Source organism: Leptosomus discolor, chromosome 9 (genome assembly GCF_034619465.1).
Source record: "Leptosomus discolor isolate bLepDis1 chromosome 9, bLepDis1.hap2, whole genome shotgun sequence".
In the NCBI taxonomy this organism is placed as follows: Eukaryota; Metazoa; Chordata; class Aves; order Leptosomiformes; family Leptosomidae; genus Leptosomus; species Leptosomus discolor.
In genome coordinates, this window is record NC_141399.1 from 41617496 (window position 1) to 41642157 (window position 24662).

The 24662-nt window shown below is 42.8% G+C and overlaps 1 protein-coding gene across 3 annotated transcripts in view; it reads right to left on the bottom strand.

The window, feature by feature from the left end:
• Positions 1–24662, bottom strand: part of IL1RAPL2 (interleukin 1 receptor accessory protein like 2) — a 387077-nt gene that overhangs the window by 347834 nt on the left and 14581 nt on the right. The window contains exon 1 of one of the 3 annotated variants that reach the window (XM_086470271.1): positions 319–457. The exons of the other annotated variants lie outside the window; for them this stretch is intronic. Coding sequence (XP_086326397.1) covers positions 319–442 — 124 coding nt within the window. The 5' untranslated portion in view covers positions 443–457. Of the gene's footprint in view, positions 1–318; positions 458–24662 lie in introns of those variants that run through there. 3 annotated transcript variants of the gene reach the window in all.

The following is a 24662-nucleotide window of genomic DNA, read 5'->3' on the forward strand; positions in this document are numbered from 1 at the left end:
AGTGGAACCACCCTTTCTTCACACTTGCAACTGGACTTGAAATTATGGCCCCTGCAAGCCTCTCCACGGGTGATATTAGCCTACACTGCTGTACAAAAAAATGTTCATTGCAAAGTCTTTCTTCCTTTTCCACTTGAATCTTTCTCCTCATTCTACATGACAAAATCTGAAATCCTTACTAAATGCCATGACACACTGAATTGTTATTAACAAGCTTATTAGAGCTGTGAAACAGGATTTCCATTACATAAATCTCCTACTTTCCTCATAGTACAACAGGATACCATCCTAAGTATCTTATAATGCCCACTGACCTACCTATTGCCTTGTAACAGAAGCAATCATATCTGATTTGCCCTTTATGAATTCTCCAGCTGTCTTCATTCATTAACATACTGTTAAGTGTTCCTTGTCTAGCAGTGAAAATGTCCTGCTCTCCCATCTCATAAGTAGCCTCTCTCCATTCAGCTCCTTGTTTAATCAATGCTAATTACATAGTCCTGTGATCATCTCCTGAAATTAGCACAAATGGTAACAAGTTCTTTGATTGCCAATGTTTTTGTAAATGTTACATTAAAAAATAGCACTAAAATAACAGCACAGACAAAATTTGTATTAGAACCATGTGCGCTGTTTCAAAATTCACAACAAGGACGTCATGCAGAGCGGGAGCCCACCGCCATTGAGTCCAACTGATTCAATTAAACAGTGCACAAAGAAATTCACCTAATTCCAGTTTGGCAAAGCACTGGTGAGGAAAACCACAATCTACAGTGAGTATTAGCAATAAGAGAACATGACATTACAGCTCAAATTCTCAGTGTGTCATTTTTCAGGACAAAAGAAAATCTGATTTAGTTATAACCTCATTAATTTAGCAATATTTGGGGATGGGGAAGGGAGAAAAAAACCTCTCTTGTTCAGAGATTGCTCAAAACCAAGGCATTTGATGAAGATTGCTTCATATTTCTAACTGTGCAACATCATGTAGTGCCAGTCCCTGCACAATACAAAAGCCATTGCACAATACAAAAGCCGTTTCACAACAGCTCCTGTGAGAACTTACAAAAAAGCCTAGAACATGCCTGTTTGGTACTGAAAGTCAAACCTCTACAAACTGCCATTACCCAACAGGAGCTAAATAACTAGAAAAATACAGGACAGGTCATTCAATGAGATGGGAAATAAATGATACTAAGAAAAATGAACAAGAAATGAATTGTGTAACTGGGTCAAGCCATTAATTCTGAAAAGAACTGGGAGCCTGGTGGATAATACAGAGTAATTGTCCGAGATAAGAAGTAGAAAGTTTTTATGAAAATAGTGTCTTAAATATTTCATTGTGAAATAATAAAACAAATTCCTGGAGGATGACCAGCTCCATCAAAGATAGGGCCACTGAGTTGAGCGATTAATGCACCTCAACCGAAGGCCCTACAGGATCCTACTCTGACCAAGTTTAAAAAAAAAACCCAAAAAACAAAAAACAACAACAACAACAAAAAAACCACTATGAAATCACAATGCCTCTGAAGTCAGAGGCAAAAATCCTGACTGGCTTCACTCTAGCCCAGTTCTCACCAACTGTACAGTCAGATGTTTCCAGTTTCCTCAGCCAAGCACCCTGCTGAGGACTAGCTCCAAGTCATAGCACCATTAACATCATCCTCCATGGGATACGGATGGCAATTCATGACAAATTGACTCAGTTTTCTAGTTTGACACTGGCCCCCATTTCTGTATGGTCACTCTTCTACCTATTGCAGGAATTAAGAAAGTAATATGCTCTTTCTCCCATTAGCTCTTATTCTTCCTTAATTTCTCTGTAAAGCTCTGTGAGACGGGAAATATCTTAGCAGACATGCCAAAAACCAAACACTGTGAACCTTCAGTCTAGTTTGGGTCCTCCATTTGTTACGATAACGCACTTGTACATTTCTTAGACACACGGCCTTACTTTTGTTCCATTTCAAAAGGAATACAGAGCACTTTTAGAACACAAAATATTGCAGTGCCAGAAAGCAGACTTAAAACCAAGCAATCACCCTCATCTTCACAACACCATTTTGCAGCTACATGTGACTGACGTTCAACATTAGAAATCCCTCTGCAAGGACACTGAAACATCAGAGCAGTACAGGTTACCTAAAATTAAGGAATTTGTTCTTATTTTTTTTAAGAACAAGTTGAATTACCTTCTGTTAGGACGTGTCCAACTGCTACTGGTTCACCAGCTCACCTGAGGATCATTCTTTCTACCCTATGGTTTCTATAAAGGTTTTTCTGAATGCTGAAGAATTCTGGATAAAAAGCAGAAACCTGAAGACTCACAACTGTCAACAGACCTTCGGAAGTGTGCTGTTATAAATAAATACATATAGTCAGAGATTAAAAAAACAACACTGACCAAATATGACTCCTGAATCAAGTACAAAGCTTCTTTGCCTCCACAGATTATCTAACAGAGAGGCCAATCAATGGTTACTGGCGTACTACTCCATTTTATTTCTACCTGCAACATGACTATAGGCGAAAGCAGATGCCTCAGGCAGGCCTGTTGCTCCATCAGACTGCAGCACAGCAAAGAACTTCTGAAAGCTCTGACCTCCTCATCTGCACTCCAAGTACCTACCAGAGTTTCCAGATGTCCTGGTGAGCTAACCACACACAGCAGTGCCAACAGCATGCACAAAGCAGTTGTCATGTCCAAATAACATCCAAGGGCTCTTTCTTGTAGTTCCACATTCTTCCGAAACAAGATGAAAACAGGCGGAGGCAAAATATCATTTAACTAGAGAAACTGCCAGTGAGCAAGAGGTTATTTGTTGTGCAAGCAAGAACTAGCATGTGAATTTTAAACAGATGTAATGGTTAATTAATGCTTAATATTCCCTCACAGCATTGGAGATGTGAACTAATAACAATTCTGACCTCTTGTAGAGGACAATTCAGTGTCCAACAACACGATCGTTTTACAAGAAACTCAAATATAAACCACCTTGAAGCTTTTGCTAAAGGGAAATGTATCCTTGGTTCCTGGACACGTCCACTGCAAGACTTCATGCACCCATGGGACATGATGACCTGATGGGAACAAGACTCTACAGACCTGCCCAGTTCCAGTCACCCATGACTGAGGAATTCACACTGAAAGGAGTGCTGAGAAGGATAATCTAGGAGACCAGGCAAACTGAGACTCAATTTTACAAGACGAAGGTAGCAAAACAATCGACTAAGTACATCGGGGGAATGCACCAGGGAGGCCAAAAAGCTGTTTACGCAGCCCCAAGTAACCATGGGTACCTTTGGGATGAGAATGAGAAGGTCCCCAGTCATCAGAGACCAGTGGTTCTGAGCAAACAGCAGTACTGGGAGCCCAGATCCAACCGCTTTCACAATACATCTTGACAAAATTAAGGGGAGTATGTGACATGTTTGCCCGCTACAGCAGAGCACTTGATCCAAAAGCATCCCCATCCCTCCACACAGCCAGGCATCCAAGTGTCTTAATACTCTGAATCTCCCCATTTCAATTAATTGTCTGCACCCCTCTATTTCTGAAAAATATCAGCCTTTAAAGCCTCAAGAAGTATCTACAGAAACAATTCTGTCATACTCTCAAAGCATGGATGTTTCTATGGTGACTTTCTAGCACTTCATTGGATTCCCTTTCCTAAACGCACAGGGTACTCCCACACCACCCTGCAATCCCAAACCCTAGGTAAACCAAAATGGAAAACTCGGTTTTTCTATACCCAAATGTAAAGCCAAGCTCTAAATACACATTTGCTGTATACCCACGCATCACACCTCCGTGGCCTGAACATGTTCTAGGGCAATGCCGGATGATGCCACGTCATCCAACCAGTGGCAGTGACACAGTCAAAGCTATCTTTTGCTATATATACAACATGAGCTCACTTGAGCCTGGAATACCAGAGTATTTTGTCTTGAAATACCACCTTCTCCTGGAGCATTTATACTCACAGGCTGTTCGCAGATACTAGAGCACAAAGTCCACCTAAATACAGAATAACTACAAAAAAGCCTTGCCTTCCTCACTGCCTTCTCCCTTCTTTTCTTTTTCTTCCAGTATACTTTCTCCCCCTTTCCTACTAAGAAACCCCTCTGTCCTCCTCAAGGGCTCATTAACCTCTCTAAAATATCATCCTGACACTAGCAAATGCCTTCTGAAAGGGCCAGTGCTGTCAGAGCAACCTGAGACCCCACAAATACTCCCAGAACATTGACCTCTTAGAACACTTGCACACCCTCATTTGTCTGCTTTGGAGTCATTTAGTCATTTGTTGATAAGCAATTATCAGATCTTCCAGGGCCTGTGGAACAACTTATCCTTGTCTTCAGCTCACTATTAGCTCCGAGACTTTGTGGATGGTAGTGCAGGATAAAACCCTTTCCCATCTGCCTGATCGAACAGTTGATAAACAAGATTCACCACGGCATTGGTAAAGCCAGCACTGTGCATGCTCGTGTATAAACAGGTTAGGTGTTTCCCTCGCTGTCTATCACTTTCTTATGGGCCTAAAACATGAAGATATTTCTTGGAAACTCAAAACAACCTCAAGACTCACAAAGCCCTCGGAGGTGCTTGTGAGCATTGCTAAATCAGGCCATCCTTTCTTCCTATGGTCCCTCTTTCTGCACATTAAAGATTAATACCTAATGTGCTACAGAATTCTGTTATGCTGTCTCCTTCCATCCTGGCACCAATGCAGCTTCCCCACAAGTTGAACACACCACTACAGGTGCTTTATTTTCAGTTTTGAATATTTTCTGGCAAAGGTAACGTTAACAAAATGAAGGTTCTTGCAAGCAGCAGCCATTGTGAGCAGCGTATGTGTAACTGCTTAAAGGAAACAACATGGACTGTTTTGTCTAGGAAATATGTATAAATGGAGAGGTCTCAGATGTGTAACTTCAACAGGAATCTGAACCTAAGGCTCCCCTTACAGTCATTTGGGGATATTCTTGTTAAACAAGGGTAGGCTGTGCTTAGCAAGGCTCCAACCACAAACCCTCTCTCAGCGCACACAGCTTTCAACAAGCACGGCGGTCATTATGGCAAATAACCCTCGCTGCTCCTCCCATGCCCCACTTTGAGCCTTCTGTACAGACACTTTTTAAGCAGGTTACCCTTTTGAGGGCTTGTTCATTTGTACACAAAACCGCTCCTCTGTTTAAAGCAACACTGGGGTTACAGGCCAGCCTCACAGTGTCACAGCCACGCAGAGGAAATCCTGATGCTCCATGATTAACCCACGCCACGGTGCTGGTCGTTCTTGTACCTACTAATGCACAGGACAGAGTGTCAGCTTTTATTTTGAAATTCTGTGATGCTGTCACTTTGTGTCACAGTGTTAAATGGTTTTGATTCTTTGATGTCAGCTCCGTTTACTCAAAGCATTCCCACTACTTGCATTTGTTTTCCATCAAAATGTGTCAGAAATCTCTTAGTAAGAACCATTCTTAACCGAAAGGGGTCAGCAGGACCCAGGTGCAACTGCTGGTGGTCACAACATGCAAGGTTTACTTGGTAGGTTCTCCAAGAACAGCTGTCCTCATCACAGCATCATTCCCACTGGAACGAGTCTGGTCCTCAAGAAACCCGTTCTGGATAACTTCTACCTGGAAGTGATGGAAGTGTTCCCAGTGACCAGGGCTGCCCCCACTGTGCAGGAGGCAGGCAAGCTGGCCATGTTGCTGGCTGCCTGGGCCTCCTCAGCCAGGTGGAGGGTTTACTTACCCATCACTGTACCCTTTACAGAGGAAATACTTTGCTTCGGTGTGTGACAAAACCTTGCTCAAGCATTGCCAGCTTTTCAGTACAGTAATGGTACCAGGCAGCAATACTTTCCATTCACTTGCTTCATTATAAAAGTGACATTGTTTTTTTTGTGAAAATGGGTACTACAAGAGCTGGAGTCCCCCCTCAGATGCATGCCCTAAGAATAAGGAGCAAGTGATGGTAATTGACTTTCAGCTTTTCTTCTCATTACTCATTCATTTCTACAACCTGAATTCACTCTCCTCTGCTCAACCACGGAACATTAACAGCCTTCTCCGAGCATCCTGGAAGCAAGAAACATCAGGTAAAATGCACTCCCACTGACATCCAACTTTCCTGGACCATGAAAACCTTCACAGCCAAGTGATATTCTCTAGTAGGGTTACATATATGGATCTAGGTAGCTGCTGGGTCAGATGAATGAATCACTGAACAACACCAAAATTATTATGAAAATGAGTAATAACGTGTTCTTTAATGTTCTCCGGACTTTAAATTTCGACCTCCCAGTGCACTGTTAGTGCTTATAAAGTTTCCTTTATGTCAAGGAAACTACATTCATTGTAAATGGATCCATGCATGATCAGAATCAATCATCTTGTTTTCAGGGTGATCCTAGACACGAACTGAATGCCATTAGAACTGGACAGCTAAAGGAAGTCAACACTGAGAAGCCTGCAGAGAGTAGGATTTATTTTTTTTAATAAAGTCAAAGTTAATTAAAGAGTAACAGTGTTCTTAAATTACTGAAAGATTTAATTTACTTCGGAAACACCTGAATCGTCATTAACACTGTAAGGATCTCTTTGCATTAATTCATACCCAAATTCAAGGCTGTGCATTTTGTTAAGCTTCTTTCTTCCTGTTCATATTTGTACCCGATTAAACTTCAGTACAGGTGCATACGGGTTAGTAATCACATTTTTATATTTTGCATGCAGATTAGTCCTATTCGAATCTGCATAAATTTGTTATGCATCACTGCAAAAGTGAATGCTCAAGCAACTTTTATTTTTATCTAATCAAATCACTGCCTAATGAAAAATGAGCAACTGTGCACAAAGGTGCACTTGGGCAGACTCCAGGGATCCCTGGGAACAGGAACATTTACCACTTAGTAGGGCTACCGGCTGCAAGTCTCTCCGGCCTCATGGTCAAAGCCTGATCAGGATCAGCCACATCCAAAACACCAGTGTTACCTTCTGCAGAAAGATTACATCAAGGTTTCCACTACAGGATGGACCCAGAAAGGGCTTCTACAGAACTCCTCACCTAAACCCTAGCGTGGTCAATTGAGACTTGGTAGACTATAATCGAAATCTCTCCACCAGCATGGAAATGGAAAAGTCTCTTTACTTCCCTACACCTGAATTTTCTGGCTGTGCAATGGGCTCCACATCTTTTCTCTAAAGTAATTAGCTGCAACAAGAGGAGATGAACCTCAGTCACAAAAACAGTTCATTTAATTAAACTGCCAGCAGTCACACTACACAGTAGTAGCTAATATTTAGCAGTTTACTCTGGAAGTAACAACACAAAAGTACAAACCACTTCCACTGCTGAAGTTGTATTAAACCATTTTAAAAGCGACTCTGCAACGAAATGAATATGCACAAACTCGTATGACTTTTCAGTACAATTGGCAGGATCTAGTCCAGAAACAAGTCTGCTGGTGGAGACAAAAGGGTTTTTTAAAAGCAGAATGTAAAAGACAACCACTTGAAAATGTCATCCTGAAGTAAGCAACAGCGTCCGGATGACATCTACTCCCTCATGCGTGCTCCTCTCCATGCCCTCATCCTTCAGACAGCACAGACTTGAGAGCAGCTGATGGGTACAGCCCCAGCTCAAAAAGCACCATGGGTGAGAACATAATAATGGAGACAAGCAGTTAAAAATTCGTGTGAAGCGATTTCAGACCTAAACTTGAATAGCAAGCTTGATCACCTCCAGAGTCCACCTCTCCACACAGCAAAGGCCAGCAGCTGAGGAAGGAGATGGATACAGAGCACCTGAGGCCCTGCAGGGGACAAGGCACTCCACTCACCCATCCCAGCTATCATCCCCTTGCATGGGATCTGCAAAATCTGTGTAAAGTACCATGGGGCTGGAGTAAAGGAATCGTAGTGCAGTCACCTGAACAGCTGCTGCAGAAGCAACAACGGCTTGAACGGATATGGATACTCTATCACATGCAGATCGTTTTAACATCTGCCTCACCATGTAAGAGAACATTGTGCACCGATCTCATCTTCAAACTCACGAAAATTTTACGAGCACGCTGCCATCTCGGAAGCACACTCTGCTCATTTCCTATTATGCAGCACAAACAGCGAGGCAGAGCGGCTGCACCCTATTTTAAGTTCAAATCAGCAAGAAAGATGCTTAAGTAAAATAACTACAGCAAAATTAACATGCAGCTACATTTTCCATTCAGCTCCACTACTGGTATATCCTTTCCACGAAAGGAAAGGAAAGGAGGTCCCCTCAGACCCAGTCTCTCACAGCATGGGGTCTGTAGGGCTGCCTACAGAAGCAAAGCCCTGCAGACATCCCTGCTCACAGACATTCCTCCTTTATACCCCTCCCCACAGGAAAGCACTCACCACCGTAACTCCTTAATTGCCATTTCCCCTTTTTCCACATGAATTTGTTTAAGGGATTTTGAAAAAAAAATAAAGGAATTTGAAAGGAATTAAATTAAGGTTTAGGAACAAGCAGCAACTGGCAATAAACAAGTTCCCCAAAGTGTGAGAGTTTGTCCTCTGCACTCACAGCACATTTCAAGGTCAATTACACTCCCTAACGAACCGCTTAGCCACAGCCAGGCTGCAGGAGTTACACCAGGCTGAAGAAAAACACAAATAGCTCACAACCGTGCTTCTGCTGGGCTGAAATCAAAACTCATTCCTCTCCACCAAGGAAGGCTCTGGACCCACAACGGAAGCCAAAACTCTGCACCTCAGCCCTTGTCTTGGCAGCACAGCCATCCTGCTTCACCCAGTGGATCCTTCCAGAAACACTTTTTTTCTTTCATTTTTATTTTTTAATTATGTTTCTATTTTCATTTCCTTTAAACAGCATACCATAACCCTCTCCTGACTTTCCCATCTGCCACCCTCCTCCTACCCACATCCTCCCAAGAAACACAAACATCACCACCAACTTTCCTATAAAATCCATACATTGTGGTAAGCAAAAACCAAATACTTGGTATTAAAATATTTATGGAATTTGGTCAAGAATAAAAAACTAAAAAGCATTTTAGACACTCACTGATCTCTTTTCAGAGAATGCATACACTTTTTCAGTCTAGTTTTTACTCTCTGTAGACAAACCGACAGACAGATTGGTAACCTAAATTGGTCGTTTGTCCATTTGCACACAGGGACAGTTTTATCTACTCGTCACAGAGTGGACAACTTTTTTCACTTCCATCATAGAAAATAATTTATTTCAAAAATTAAATCCATCTGACTGGATATTTAATTGGAAAAAGAAAAAAAGAGAGCAACCCTACATCACCACCACCAAATAATATGAATGTATTTATTTTTCTGTGGGTCAGACACTACACTCTGCCTATGGACAGTCTGCGGAAACACAATGCCTAAATGGGTACCTGCCACCCCCAAACTCTTAACCACCTCATCAAGATTTATTACATGCTGCTAGGCCATTAAAAACATATACCTTTGAGCAGAAATCCCAGCATTTAACTGCTATACTTAATCCATTAATCTTTAATACATTTTAGAACAGTCTTCTTGCTGTGTTATTTAAAAGGACTAATGTGGATAAGAATCAGTTTTAGACTGACATATTACCTGAATCATTTACCAAAATAAAACACTTTTATTTATCATCACACTGCTATTCAATAGCAACACTATTGCACATGTTTAAAAGCATTCTACTTCAGGAAAACAGACCAGCATCAACACAAATGTATTAAGTCTAATTTTCATACTGTGGCTGAATACAATGCCAAAAATGTACATAAACAACTTTAACAGCTCTCGTAAGCAATATTTGTTTAAAAAAAAAAATAAAAGGACATTCCACACAATAAAACTAGCTTTCCCTTTTCTTATTTTAATAAGGGTATAGCTTTCAAATTATCGGTTTGTCTTCACCTGCAATTTATACAGCACCCAGATGAAGAGTGTCAAGTCTCTAAACACTGGAAACATTAGACACTTAAATTTTGTAATTAGCTCTACTGTTTTCAGCTGCTTCAAGATCAGAGGTTACCAGAAGCCACCGCATCCTCCTCATTGACAAATACTTGCATACAAAAATTTGACAGAAAAAAGAAAAATAAACCCCAAACCCCAGAATAAAAAGTATGCTGTGAGGCAGCCAGAGCCAGCAAAGTGAGAGGGTAAGCGTGCTTCACCACTCCAATCTTGCACTACCAAAGCCAGGGAGAGTTTTGCTGCTGACTTAATCAAGGCCAGGATTTCAACCTACAGCATTTTATTCTGTAATTTGAGGGATCCTCTGATTAACTACAAATAATTAGCTCATTTTAAAGTGGCATAATCTTCTTTGTGCACAATGCACATTCTAAAAATGGATTAGCATGGGGTCTAATGCTTGAGCCTCTCTAGCATTAAAGGATTACAGGACATCAATCTGAACTCACAGCTAATTGGGACGGCTGCGTCCCCTCAGCCAAATCCCCTTGTTCTGCCTGTGCGGCAGGACCTGCAGGAGGGTGCGCGGAGGGGCACACGCCTGCCCACCACGTGGGCAAATTGAACGGCTTTTTGTTGCGGGTAAAGCAACCGCTTTCTGCAGTGCTGATTTTTGGAAAGCCAGGCACAAGGGCATTCGACTGGACATTGCTGTTTAATAACCCTGGAGTCACAACTGCAGATGTCTACATTAACGCGAGGTTTGGGAGGGCAGCAGATGGTCAGGAAGCTCTTACTGTGCAGGCCCTAACGATTTCCAAAGGTAAAACAGCAAGTAGCTTTTATGTATAAATGATACTCACCATATGGTAAGCATGATTGAAATTTTAAACCAAAAATTAAATTATTACAGTTAGATTGAATAGAACCAAAACCAAAAAAGTAAAGCTTGGTTTTACAATAAAGATTGGAAACAGTTTATATCAGTAACATTAATGCTGCCAGAAAAGGGAGCAGGGCACACACCAGAACAGTAGTGTTCTTAAGTGCTAGACACAAGTTCCATTAAAATTCAGCTTGCTCCTTTGAAGATACATCCAAATATGAGGCTGGCATTTCCAGGCACCAAAAATCAATAAACAGACATACAATCAATAGAAAAATCGTACTTCATTGACATTAATTAATCTATTAATTTATTAATTGTGATTACAGGCCATGATTACAGCCTGATTACAGGCCGTGAATAGGTACTTCTTTACATACATAAGCATTCCACTAAAATAAATAACAAACGACACGTGCACCTCTCCAGTTGATCAGAGCACCTACACACGCATATGAAGGCAGGAAATTACCAGATGTTCTTAATAAAAAATAAAAATCACATTTGCTGGTTTTCAGTAAGAAACCTGGGCACATTCTCACCATCACTTTTGCTAAAGCAGGGAGCTCTTGGTCACAAAAATGAAGATCCCTGGAAGCCTGAGGCTGCCCTATCCTGACAGGCACCGGCAGGACCCTGCCAGCCGGCCAAGAGCTGGGAGGGCTCCTGCCAACACCCCAGCACTGCCACTCGCCTCTTCTGCACGTGGGGAGGAGGCTACCAGGCAAACCCCAGGTCCTGCCCCCTCCAGGTAGGACCTCACGGCTAACTCGATGGCTCAAGATGAGTCACCCTACATCATGCGTGGTCAGACGAAAAGACTAAATGCCTCTGACCGGCGAGGTGACACCTACTGCTCTGTAGCACTTCTAGCACCGAGAGCAGCACTGCCTGGTTTGGCAGAGTTAAACACGAATTTAACTTCACCCAGTAAAATCAAAATGGGCACCTATGGATCATTAGATTATCTGCTGCCTCTTAACATAATAAGCAGTTAGATTACACGGCATCCCTCAGTTCATTAAATTAAACCCACTCAGCAGCATGCACGCTGTCTCAGAAATCTGGTAGTTTACTGAATCCTGTCAGTCATCCTCTACTTTGTCACAAGTCTATGATAAAAACCACCTAAAATTCTGCTTTTAGCAAAGTCAACTTCACATGTGCATATACTTTAAGGTAGCTGGACTTTTGCTGGATGTTACATGAGGTAGACACGGCAAAAACCCAGAGCTGAGCACAATCTTGGTCTAGTACCAGTATGAGCTCTCAATTCTGCAGAGGATTATCAAGAAATCTTCGTATCTTGTCAGCAGATCCAGTGTGAGTTGCAAGTGAACCCTGTACACGTGATATGGAGCCTTTGCAGATAAATTCTGCTCTGATCTTTCAGGTTCACTAGAAACCAAAGCGAAATTCAAGAGATGAACATTAAATCCAGTGGAAAAGATGTTTGCACACACGCACACACACACACACAACCACCAGTCTTTCTTCCCTTCCTCATTTTGTCCCTATGTCAACTCCTCAGATAGCCAGCTCACGGGGGTACACTGCCCAGTGACAATACAGGATTTAGAGAAGATTCTACAAGGTCCCACTGGGTTGTTCGTTATACTGTGAAACACGGTCCCACTCCATGAAACACCAGCCCTGGAGAGGCTCTTTGCTATGGACCCAGGCCCCTTCCCAGGGCAGAATTCCACTAGTCCCATGCTCCGAAACAGGGGTCCAGGCAATGCTGGAGACATCAGTCTAGGCAGGCAGTCCAGCACTGACAGGCAACGCCTCTTCCCTCTCCCAGCCTGACTACCAGAGCAGATCGCCCATTCACCACCCCTGTTCTGCACTGTCTGGGAGGGAGGCAGGACCACCCAGCTGGCCAGGTGAGACCCATGGCACAAGAGTTTAGGGAGGCTACAGCACTCGCATTTGGCACTGGGTGCCTCCAAAGTACCTCCTCCATCAGGCGTGCAGGGTGCAGGAACTGAACTCGCTGTCTGGCTGTGGATGGGACAGGGAATGGGATTATAAACAATCCTCTGGGGAAGACAGGGAGAAGCCAAAGTATGTTTTATTGTTTCTTTAATTTTTGAATGTAAGTGGGTAAGTGATTTCAGCCTCTAGACATTTCTTAGTCACTGTTGACTTTTACATATTCTTTCAGGGATCAGAAAGTTCATTGTTTCCTCCCTTCCCCGCAATGCGTAGGGATAATGAGAGACAAGGAGCACTCAGAGGGCAAGCAACAAACCACAGTCAGGTCCTGGGCTGCTCTAAGAAATTTTTCTTGCTTTCTTTTCAGTCCACACTCCATTCATAAGAGAGGCTATTCCCCAAAAAATAACAGGTCATTGGGATAAACGCTTTGCAGCAGCTTAGGGATGAAGCAGAACATTAGGAAGAAAAGTGCATACATCTCTGGGGTGTGACAGATGGGGCACACTCAGTGTTACTAAATCCTATCCTCTTCCTTTCAAACAACCTGCAGTGAGTCACTGTTACACTATGCCATCCCATCACAGTGTAAAAAACCTCTCTGTAGTAACACTGGCTACAAGTCACACATCCTTTTCTCCATGTAAGCACTGTGTGGCAGGAGTATGCAGACAAACATTAAATCAGCTTTCCTTTCTGGGTAGAAAGCCATTATCCTTCACTGCAAAGCCACTACAGTAACCCAGAAGCAACTCCAACACCCGAAGTGCTTCGTTCTGATGGGGACAAGCCTCAGACAAGTCACCACCACGCAGGCTGCTCATAATACTCCTGAAGAATTTTGAATTTCTCTCCCAAATTACTTCATTCGAAGGACTTAATACATTAACTACAGACTTCCTCATCAGCCCAGTTACAAACTCCCCAGCCACTCTAAGGTCCCCAAATTGTTATTTACTAGTCCATATTTTTGTAAAGACTGTGATTTTCCCTGCCAGCAGGTAGATGCATCATGACCAAACACACAGACGCTCCCAAAGACAGGCTCAATCCTCTGCATAAGACTGAGCAGACCTGAGCCACCACACTTGCTATTTAATTGTTCCCCCACTACTGAGTGAAGACACTTACTATCAGAGCCCAGCTCTAAGATGCTGCTGTTCTTATTCCTCCATCCGGATTTATACACAACAGAGACGAGTACTAAAGAAAACATGCCATGAGGATCTTATACTTTTAATTATTTTATCACAGCCTTCACATATATATCCTCTTTTTTGGATATTATTACCCTGGAGAGTATGCTAACAATCTTAAGTTGCTGACTAATTAAGTTTTGGTATACTCAAAAGCCAGTTTTTGCACACTAATTAAATTTACAGGCAGTTAGATTTGACAGGTACTATGGTATCTGCCAACGTGCCTTCATAATCAGTTAAATTATTAATTCTGAGGCAGCAGGCCATCCCCAGGTGGGCAGGGAAGCACTCTGGCAGCCGAGCTGCCCCAGGAGAGCAGCAGTCAGCAACCCTGTGCCTCAAGGAGCTAGGGACGCATGGGTGCTCTCTCCCTAGCAGAAGGCAATGGGCCGCAGTGTTGCAACATCTGTTGGTGAGCCTTTGAATTTCCACCCAGATCTGGTCCCCAAGGGACGGCAGAGGCCGGGCAGCAGACAGGCATGGGGCTTCGCTTACACCCCCTGCTGCCCCAGTGAGGGGCAGCAAAACCCCCCAGGAGCATGACCGCCTTGGGCTGCGGATGGTCGGTACCCCTCACCCCCAACTCTGGAGACTTGCGCCTCAGGGTAATTTCAAAAGTCAAAGCAAGCAGTGAGGGCCCCATCAGATACCTGTCCCCAAAAGCCCTCTCCAGAGTGCTGGGCAGGCAGGCACAGCCCGTTGCTGCGCTGCTGTTTGCGATCACAGCAGCCACACAAATCCCCCAACTCCACTCCCGCGCTATCACACCTCAGGCCCTCTGCAGACAAAACATTCATTTAGCAATCTATACGATTCGCAATGTCAAACGCCTCTCTGATAGTTCCCTTAGGACAGCTGCTCTTGCTATTTCATCTGTTAAATATTTCCACAACCCCAAAGTCCTCAGGGAGAAAAGCAGTTATTTTGACTAACTGCTCCTCCTCCTCCTCAACTAGTTACTGTGTTAGCTTCCTCCCACTCAAACACCAGGAGTTGATTAAGACATATGGATTATCTCAACACTACCAAGATTTTCAATTTAGAAAGTGAAATATTGACATTCTTAATATCACATTCCTCTTTCACTCAGGAGCCCTTCCTCTCATTGACACTGATCCCCGCTGAAACACGGCAGCATCACACAGACAGCAATTCAAGGCTAGGCAGACAGCTTTTCTACGTGGTTTTTGGTTGAAGTTGCTGATGGAGTCAACCCATCATGGTTTTCTTAATTCTACAGAGAAAACTACTTGCAAGTGACTCTTATTTATGGAAAACTTTGGATCAAAAAAAGAATTATTCATTTCCACATTAAATTTAGAAGGATTATTTTGTAACATTTTGGGCCTCTCTTCAATATAACATAAAAACAACACACACAAAAGAAAAGCCATAAAGGAAAATTCTACACTTGGAAATCCCTCATTTGGAAATCCTTCAGGAAAACAGTTTTTAAAGTAAAAATCTTATTTCCCATATGTAAAAGCTTTGAAAGCTTTGTTTTGTTCTAAGCAGAGGAAAGGTGAGGTTTTGTTTTGAACTGGAACAGAAACTAAATTTAAAGTGTTCAAAGTTTCCTGTTAAACAGAAATCCCAAGTTTGGACTGGCCCTGCTGGGATCCTATAAGCTCCCATAAAGCAAAACCACCACTGTCCCCATCCACTCTTGCTGGCAACTCATTTCACCAAGTTTCTATTTAAGATTGACAGCCTTAAGCTGCAGTTACGTATTTAACCAAGTCAAGAAGAAAATCACACTGAACCTCACTGACCTTTCATATCTCAAAGCGCTGTGCACATGTATTTAAGTTAACCAAGTGTGAACTCATGTGAAATATCTCAAAACAAAACCACACACTCGCAGACTCAGATGGTACCCCACATGCAGATGAGCGCTCCATGACAAAGAAGCACTTTTAAAGGAAAAATTTAAGAACTACAGTTGTACCATCGTCCACTTAATATATCACAACACGCATTTACCAGTATCTGTAAAACTCAAAATTTCAGGACTTTAAGGAGGTGTAGGACAGGGGAGAGGCTGTTTGGCTGACCGGGTAAGAGGACTCTCATAAAGCACAAGAAAGCAGAACGAAATGGAATATAATTTCATGCTTTTGACAAACCATAAATAAGTAACCACTAGGCAAAGGCATTATTTCAAGGCAAGGAACAACAGGGTTTTGCAAACTTACAAAAACATACAGTCTCAACCAGGATGATACCAGGTGGAGAAAGGCTGATATCCTTACTGGTAACTCTAAGCATCCTAGACTTAAAGTCTTCGGAGACAGGAAGAAAAAAATGTATCATGAGAGCTACAGAATTTTGGAAGAGAGATGTTCTGAACAAGCACTAATTTAAATGCACTGACATAGAAAACAAGCCATGGTCCACAATGGGTTATGCAGCTGCCACTCCAGAATACTCCACATGATTCAAGAGGATCATTAATGGGATTACTTTGGGGAGGACAATAACCCCAGAGACTCTCCGTTCATCAGCAGTCTCCCTCGCTCACATTTTGAGACCTCCCTCGGTTTAAGCAGTTTTAGTTAAGCCTGTTGCTCAGCAGTTCTCAAAGCAATGCCAACCTCATCTTTGTTTTTAATCAAACCTGTGTGAAAAACCCTCTATTTATTCTATACAAATACCAAAAAACCACAAGGAATATACACCCCTTTTTCAGAAAGTGGCAGACAGCAAAAGGATCAAATCCAGGAGACAACCTTATTTCAAAATAGTTGCAGCCACCACCACAGTCTCCTGCACTCAGGAGAACAAACTCATCCTACTGCCAACGCTTTTTTACAGCTCTACACCAACAAGGAGAGCTGTAGGCCCCAGAACTGCTTGTAGCTGGCATTCCTAGTGCTCTGGGCCACCATTTCTGAGGCAGTCACACATGAAAGAGGCAAAAGTGATTGCGAGGCTTTATGTATTGATGCCAGCCATTGGTTTGGAGTCAGTGAACCAAGAGAAATACACATTGAGATGTACTGAAACAAACAAACTAGAAACAAGCCTGAGGCAAAGAAAAGAGGCTTTTATATATTAATTATACTCTGGTTTTGGTTTCTGCCTTGAATAGCAGCTATATAATGAAATTCAGCGAGCAGTCATCTCAGGTATTGCAGAAATGTGCAAGTCAGTCAAACGACCTCCCAGCATCAGGCTCAAAGTCTTCAAACACAAGGGAAGCTCGCTCGAGGCAAAGAAGCAGCATTCATCCTTGCTTTGCTGATGCAAATCCTCTTTACCTTGAAAGCAGTCCCTCGGCTTCATCAGCGCTGCCCACGAGAGCAACGTGGCGAGACCTTCGCTCGCAAGTGCTGCCGACCCGCCTCCACCACAGCTCTGCCTGGCACCCATCACAGCACGATGATCAGACAGCCCCGGCAGCACGTTACACCCGTCTCTGCCCAGCAGCAAAATGACCCCTCTCAAGGGCAGGCAGCAAAGACTTGGGGCCAGAGCTGCCAACTCAAACTTCAGGAGTTCAGCCCTGCTTTGAGGTAAGTCAGAGACAACAAAGTCCAACAAAGCTGCACTCCACAAAGGGCTTCGCTTCGCATATTCAGTACGTTTCGCTGAGACGAAACTGGCACTAGGCTGACAGGACTATGACCCAGAGAGCCTCTTTAGCTACCTTACAACGAGCCTGTGCACTTTTAATTGTAATCTGCCCCTTACTCGTGTTTGCTGACAGCCCGAGGGGGGCATACAACACTGCTCACGAAGGCAGGTGGGGATTCTGGAGCGTCCTAAGCTCTGCAGGCGCTACAGCATCTTCCCGTTGGAGGAGAAGTTCTGCCCTGATGCCCCCTGCAGCCTACATGCATGCCGCCAAGCCTGCAACCTGAGGTTTCCCCTTGAACATGCTGAGCCAAGTCCCTGCTTCTGCAGGGTAAAAGGAAGAAAAAAAAGGTCTGAATGTAGGCTGGAAACACAGGAGGAATTCAGTTGCTTTCCCAGCCCCCTTCTGTATTTAGAAAAGAGCTTTCTCTGCCCGGCTGCTTGACATTTTCACTTCTCATCTCCTCAGTGTGTGTTTGCTCTTCACTGAGTAAGCCCACTTCTCTGGCACAAGTCCCCTCCTTTGGTCCACCAAGCCCAGCATTTCACTCCCCGCTCCCCAGTGCAGTGTTTGGAAGGACAAGAATCTTACAAGTCCCATTGGGATCCAATTCACAGGAGCTCCCAGGTGTTATACGGGCTGTTTTAAGTGCCAAAAGCTGCCAAAGTCCCCCAGTAAACTCCAGAGCCCCATACACAGCGGGAGGACAACTGGGGCAGCCCCAGTTTGCTGGCACTGAAATGAATAGAGGCTGGCTCTGCAGCCATCAAGGCCTCCACTAGTTTCAAAGGAATCCAGTCATTGCTTGACAATTTTCCCTTATAAGCTTTTTTCCCAGCTTCTTCCAGGCTCCAGGCTAGCTGGGGGCTGTTCGTTTACCTTGGTTAGCATTGTGCTCAGCCAAAGCTCCCGTGTTCCCAGAGGCAAGCTCTCCTCCTCTCACAAGGCATCAGGAGGACACAGCCCAGGATTCAAACCCAGGCAGCGAGGAGCTGTGCACTGAATGAACAACCCACTCTGCACAAGTGCAGCAGTACTCTTCTGTCCAGCTTCTGAGTCCTGGCAAAACTAGTGGCTTTGCAAAACTTCTCATTTTCCTCCTTCCTTCCCCTCATCCATCATGCAAACACACTCTCGCAAAGAACCTCAGCTCCATTCTTTTATATAGTTTATAACATGCCTATTTTTTTGCTATGCATCAGTTAATTTTTTCCATAGTTGCAGTGAAGTTAATCTACACTCCCAAAACTCAGCGAGTGTGTGCAGAAGCCCAGGAAACTATTTCCTGAGAAAGAGCTTAAAGCACGGAGAGAGGCAGGCTGTGAATGAGCCAGGTGCAGCTCTAAGCACGCACACAGGTCCTGCAAAGCTCTTACATCCCACTTGTTACGGTATCAGCCTTTCAACATACGCCATATGCACCAGGATGTAATACTGCACACTTAAGTCTTTTTTTTTTTTTCCAATTAGTACTGCAATTGAAGAAACCCACCTCATTCAAAGTTTAAACCTCTAATCCTGAATACACACATGCCACTGTCTCTTTTAAAGACGTCATCCTACTGAATTTTTTTTTTCAACTTAGTTACTCCAGCATGCAACACTTCAAGTATTAGCATCCTCCAGCGTAGAGAAGCTGCAATGGTTTAACAAAGCCCTATACACTATGGTGCATTTATATTGTTTGAAGGCTTAAAAACACAGATCAACAAACAAGGAGATACAACCCACTAATTTCATGATGACAAGACCTTCCATCCTGGGTAATTCTTCTTGCCCAGAAAAACAGCACATTTGTTTCCTCCACAGAGAAAAAAAAAAATTTAATTCCTCTTGTTAACAATAAGCTGCAGCAATCAGGAAACAAATCTGAACTCACGGCCAGCAGCAGCTATCAGGGCATTACAAACAGAGCTCACTTTCTAGGCTGCCCATCCCATCGCAGGATGGGGGAGAGGGGGCACGTGTGGGCTCAGGGACCATGACAGGGCTTCCAGGTGACCTGCTCTCGTAGGAGAGCCCCAGCTCTGCTCTCAGGTGACACCACTAGAAGCAAAGAGATGAACAGAAACTTCTCTTAATTTAGGTGCTGCAATTTTAAGTAAAGCTCCCTAAACTCCCCAAGGCATATTGTTGCTTCCATCAAAGGAAGCCAGTGAGCGTGACTGATAGTTTGATTTTCAGTGGTGCTTAGGTTCTGCAGCTCTCATCAATTGCAGTGCAAGTTGTAGGTACTCAAGGCCAAATTTTTTTTTAAAGGGCAGGTATTTTAAAATGTATTGCAGTCAACAAGAATTGGGAGCTACAGCTCTTTGAAGAGTATGAAGGCCTTCAGCACTTCTCAGAAGTCACATGGTGAATTTTTCTCTTTTTCTCCCTAATGTTTTGCTTTCTGGTTCAGAAAAGATGACAGGAACACTGGAGACCCTCGTTTCATTACGAAAATTAAAAAGAGAAGTAGTAACAAAATATGTCCTTGGGAGAGGAACACAAATAGTGCAGGGAGCCTCTGAAAAACGTACAAGACACAGGAAAAAACCCCAGTCTGGAATGTCCAATCATTTGTTTCTGTTTCCCACAGGAGAGGGGAACCCACATCACCATCTCGAAACTCCAATTTATACCCCCTTTAAAGAATCAGTTCAGTTAGAAGCAGATCTCTCCTTTAGCACTACTAGAAAGATCTCACAATAAAGTCCCCTCTCTGTCAGTACCATGGAAATTAAATAGTAAAACTGCATTATCCATTAAGAGGTTTTGAAGTCTATTTGTTTACACAATGAGAATTACTTTTAAATTTCTAATTAGGTAGCTATTAACTAACATACAGGGAAATCACACCAGCATATGAAGTTTTGCTATCAGCACAATCTTGTTAAAAGGAGAGCTTAAGATTTTACCGAGAACAACTAATTAATCATGATAATGTGTTTTTAAATCATCAAATGCAGAAGTCAAGGGGAGGCTTTTTAAAAGTTCTTTAAATTAACATGTTTTCTGTGTTGATGTTAGAGTTTTAACACAGGCTTCAGTAAGAGAAAAAGCTTTTTCAAATTCTTCCGGCGTTATTCTATATACGAACATCTATGAAGCACACTAAATTAAAATCAGATTATGCATAGTCATTCTTCCACTGTTACACAGGGAAAATAACTGCTCTAGTATTCAGAAGCTGCTAGAAAGTCTTTAACCCTTTCTGAGCTAACACAGCAGAGCAGATTCTTGCTGAGGTGTAACAGGTCAGAGTCTCCACCAAGCCCAAGGAGACCTCGAGTGCTTTACCATCATTCTGTGATACCCTGCAGAAGAGATTTTTCTCTTACAGTTTCCCAATACAGTGCACCACCAGAGAATTCAACTTTGACATTTTTTTAATCAGCTGCATTAAACATACGCACTTCTTTTTGACCCTTTTTTTCTGTGGCTTGATGGACTGTTGTCAGTATGGAAAGACATAAAAGTTAACAGACCAAAGGAGCACATTAGTGGTGCTTTTGGAACAGCACTTGAGAGTAGTAATACGTGACTGTGCCATCAAAGACTATGGCAGAAAGCCATAATTTACAGTCTCACCTAGGGACTTCATTCATCCTTCCTGATTTCGGGGTCCTTTACTAACTGTCGGAGGCTGCCATATTTTATTTTGCCACCTAGCAACACAAACTACATGGACTTGAAGTCAAACTGTGGAAGTTGTAACCAAATGCAGACTAGATGACTAACTGCAGGAAGATAATTTATAACAGAAAATAACAGAAAATTGTGTTTCTGTAATTCCAGAAAGTACAAACCTGAATTTCCCACATCCTATGAAAAACCCTCTGCTCCCGTGACTATTCCATTTAGATCACACAAAACAGCTGGAACGAGGTAATGAACTTGGCTTCTAGAAGACTGTTCTGCAGCCTCGGTCTCAATGTGTGCCCTGAGGAAGATACTTGGCAAGGAGCTGCTGGTGGCCTTCACTGGTTCTTCATAGCCACAATGATGATGGGAGACAATGGAGATCTTCAGCCTGTTACACCCCCCAAAAACCCAGACTAGCAGCTTTTTTGATAGCGGCATCCTTGTGCAAAAAAATTACAGTGTGTTCTAGCTACTTAAGAGTATTCCCACTTTTGCTTTGTATAGGGAGACAGAGATGCCACTACCATTTTAGCAGCATCCAACCATAAAGCTCCAAGAACTAATGTGCAAACACTCATGACAGAGCACTGGGTCTTTCCACCCCAACAAACTGTTCCTCTCAAAGAAGTACCTTTATATATATATATATATATTTGCTGCTGCAAACTGAACAGGACTGGACCGAGATGGCCACCAAAAAGGTGACAGCCAACCCCATGTATCTTCTTGCAGAAAGAAGTTAGTTTGTGTGTTCAGCCAAGCAAGTGCCAGAGAATGGTACCTAACTCACAACAGAAGAATTATCAAGCAATCTTGATCCACTGTGTATTTCTTAGCCACTCAAATCACCATAAATCCATTAAAAGTTAATCACAAATAATACCAGTAAAATAGTTGTTTCTGAATGTTAAAAAATAGCCCCACTAGGAATTGCAGCATTTCTGCTCTGCTGTACAAAGCGATCCCAATGTCTATAAATACTCTAAATTAACATTCTGAGAGATTAATATTTTATCATTATCCCTGTAAGTTCAAACGAGCACTTTAGGACAGGTTATGGCCCCCTAATTAGCACCACTAAAGTATTCCTGGTCGTTCATAGTGCTGAAGCACTCATAGCTCCAGTCAAATACAGAAGAGAGACGATACCAGTTCATGAGAACTTGCAGTTTAAATGACTCAACAATTCCAACCTCAGAGGTAATTTTCTCACCACACGTACTTGACAAAAGATAGCTGCTTACTGATACAGTCAAGTTCTGTTTTACAATTTCATTTAGCTTTCCAGTTGCAAAGGCAGTTTCATGGGCAAAGCTCAGCTGGAGACCACCACAGCTTTGTTTCTTTATATCATATCTAATTGAGAAGGTTTCCAAGCATAATCGTTGTTGAGAAATGTATTGATTTGCTTCTGAGAATCTTAAAGATGCCTGAGGAATTGCAATTGGGAGTTCCCCCAAAGGATTTGTCTTTGAAATAATAGTAGTGATGTATTACTTTTCTCTTGTGGGCTACAAAACTTCAATTAAAATTCAGATTTTGTATTTGGAAACAATACTATAGTATCCAAATGGATTAGCATTAAAGTGCCTTTTCAAGTGGATGCACTGAAGGATCTGCACAGCACGCCTGAATTCAGCTGCACTAAACTATTTGTTGATTGTTCAGTCAAACTACAGCCAAGGTGTCATTTTAGGGGAATTTCTGCTGCTACACCTACCATATTCACAGGCTTGACTTTTATTTTAATGAAGTGCCAGGTCCCTACAAAATCCACTGCAGTGCAATTTTCATCATGATACTGCCTAGAAAAGGCAAAGATTCTTTCTGGGGATTTACTGTGATACATTTATACTTCTCTCTCCACTACCCATTGCAATGCCTGAGGTAGAAGCGGGAGAGGCAGCTGTCAGAGTCTACTTCCACTGATAACTTGGTTTCCTCCCACTTGTGTTCTCACCTCAGCAATCTGTGACACACATCAAATTACACCGGCAGGGAAATTTCAGCTTCAAAATGCTTCAAATTTACAGAGTACAAACATCCATTAAGTACTCATTACTTAAATGATAATTGCTGTCCATTTGCATGCACAATATCACAGTCTAGAGGCAGGATACATGCGTGGGGACCTGCTCTGCAGCCATCTTGCAAGCAGGGTCAATGGGAGGTTCCCTGCAGCAAGTGCCAACACAACTGGGCACCATAATAAGAACTGTGTTGTTATAGGATAAATAAGCAGCTCTGCTGCTTGATCCTGTGGGTTACGAGGTAATTAGCTTCTGAATAACTGAAATCAATAGATGTTTTTGCAGAGTCACACCAAGTGAGCAGAGGCTTGGCACACAGAAGGGAGAAACAGTCCCATTGCTACAGAGTCATGTTTGTTAATTCCTAGTTTAACTCCATCAACTTAAACAGCTTTACAGCAGGCGAAAAACAACACAGCCTAGAGTTACTAGTACCCTGCAATCTGAAAGCTAAAATGAAGTACTGCTCTCCCTTCTTCGACACCTTCACTTAAAAGCCCTCCTCGCTTCCAGGACTGCATACTCTGCCACCAAACTCCTGAAATTTCCTTGGAAATCATGTCACTTGGTGATTTCCTGTCCTTGAAAACTCCAAACCCTCCCCACTTCGCCATCAAGCCAAATCTATAATCAAGTGTACATTTCAGAGTTTTTTCTTCTAAAGCCTTAGTCTTTCACACATACCCTTGCAAAAAGTCTTCCCAGTTCCCTCTGCATGACATCTATCCCACCCTCTCATCTCTCGATACATCACTAAGTTGCATTTCTACTTGCAGCCACCCTTAAATGACCTTGGAAGCATTGAATCCCCTTGCCTCAGAGCAGGAAGTACATTTCACTGTTTCTTCAAATTTTTCAGGTTCAAATATTTGAGTTCCACAAAATAAACCTTGCTTCGTGATAGTTCTGCTCCCTCCAACGCAGGCTATGGAAACCACGCGTGCTGACGAGGATTGAACCTAAGCCCAAAGCAGGACTTAAGCTGAATAGTACTCTACCTCAGAGAGGATCAGCATCATTCGAAACACTTGTGTATCACTAAAGCAACATGGTACCTATTAACATATTCTTCACAGACTACTTCTGTTCCCAAGTTACCTAGGCCAGGGTAGTATTTATAAAACATATCCCACAAAAACAAATGTTAACTCAAAAAGATCTACCCAAATGGCACTGTAACTTGCACATACACAACAATGCAAAGACTAATCAAGCTGAAGAGGAACCATTTGTTTCATTAGCAGCATCCACTCCAACAACAGACATCCAATCTATCAGAAATGAAAAACAGTGAAGGAACAACGTACATTATGTCCACTGAAAATGCAACAATCAGCTCTGTTGAGGTCTTGGTGAAAAAACATGCACCAGACAGGTGTAACTATCAGCTCTACTTAAACCCCCCATGGGAGGCATGAAATACACTGAGTTTGCAGAGAATCAACAAGCCAAACATTAAA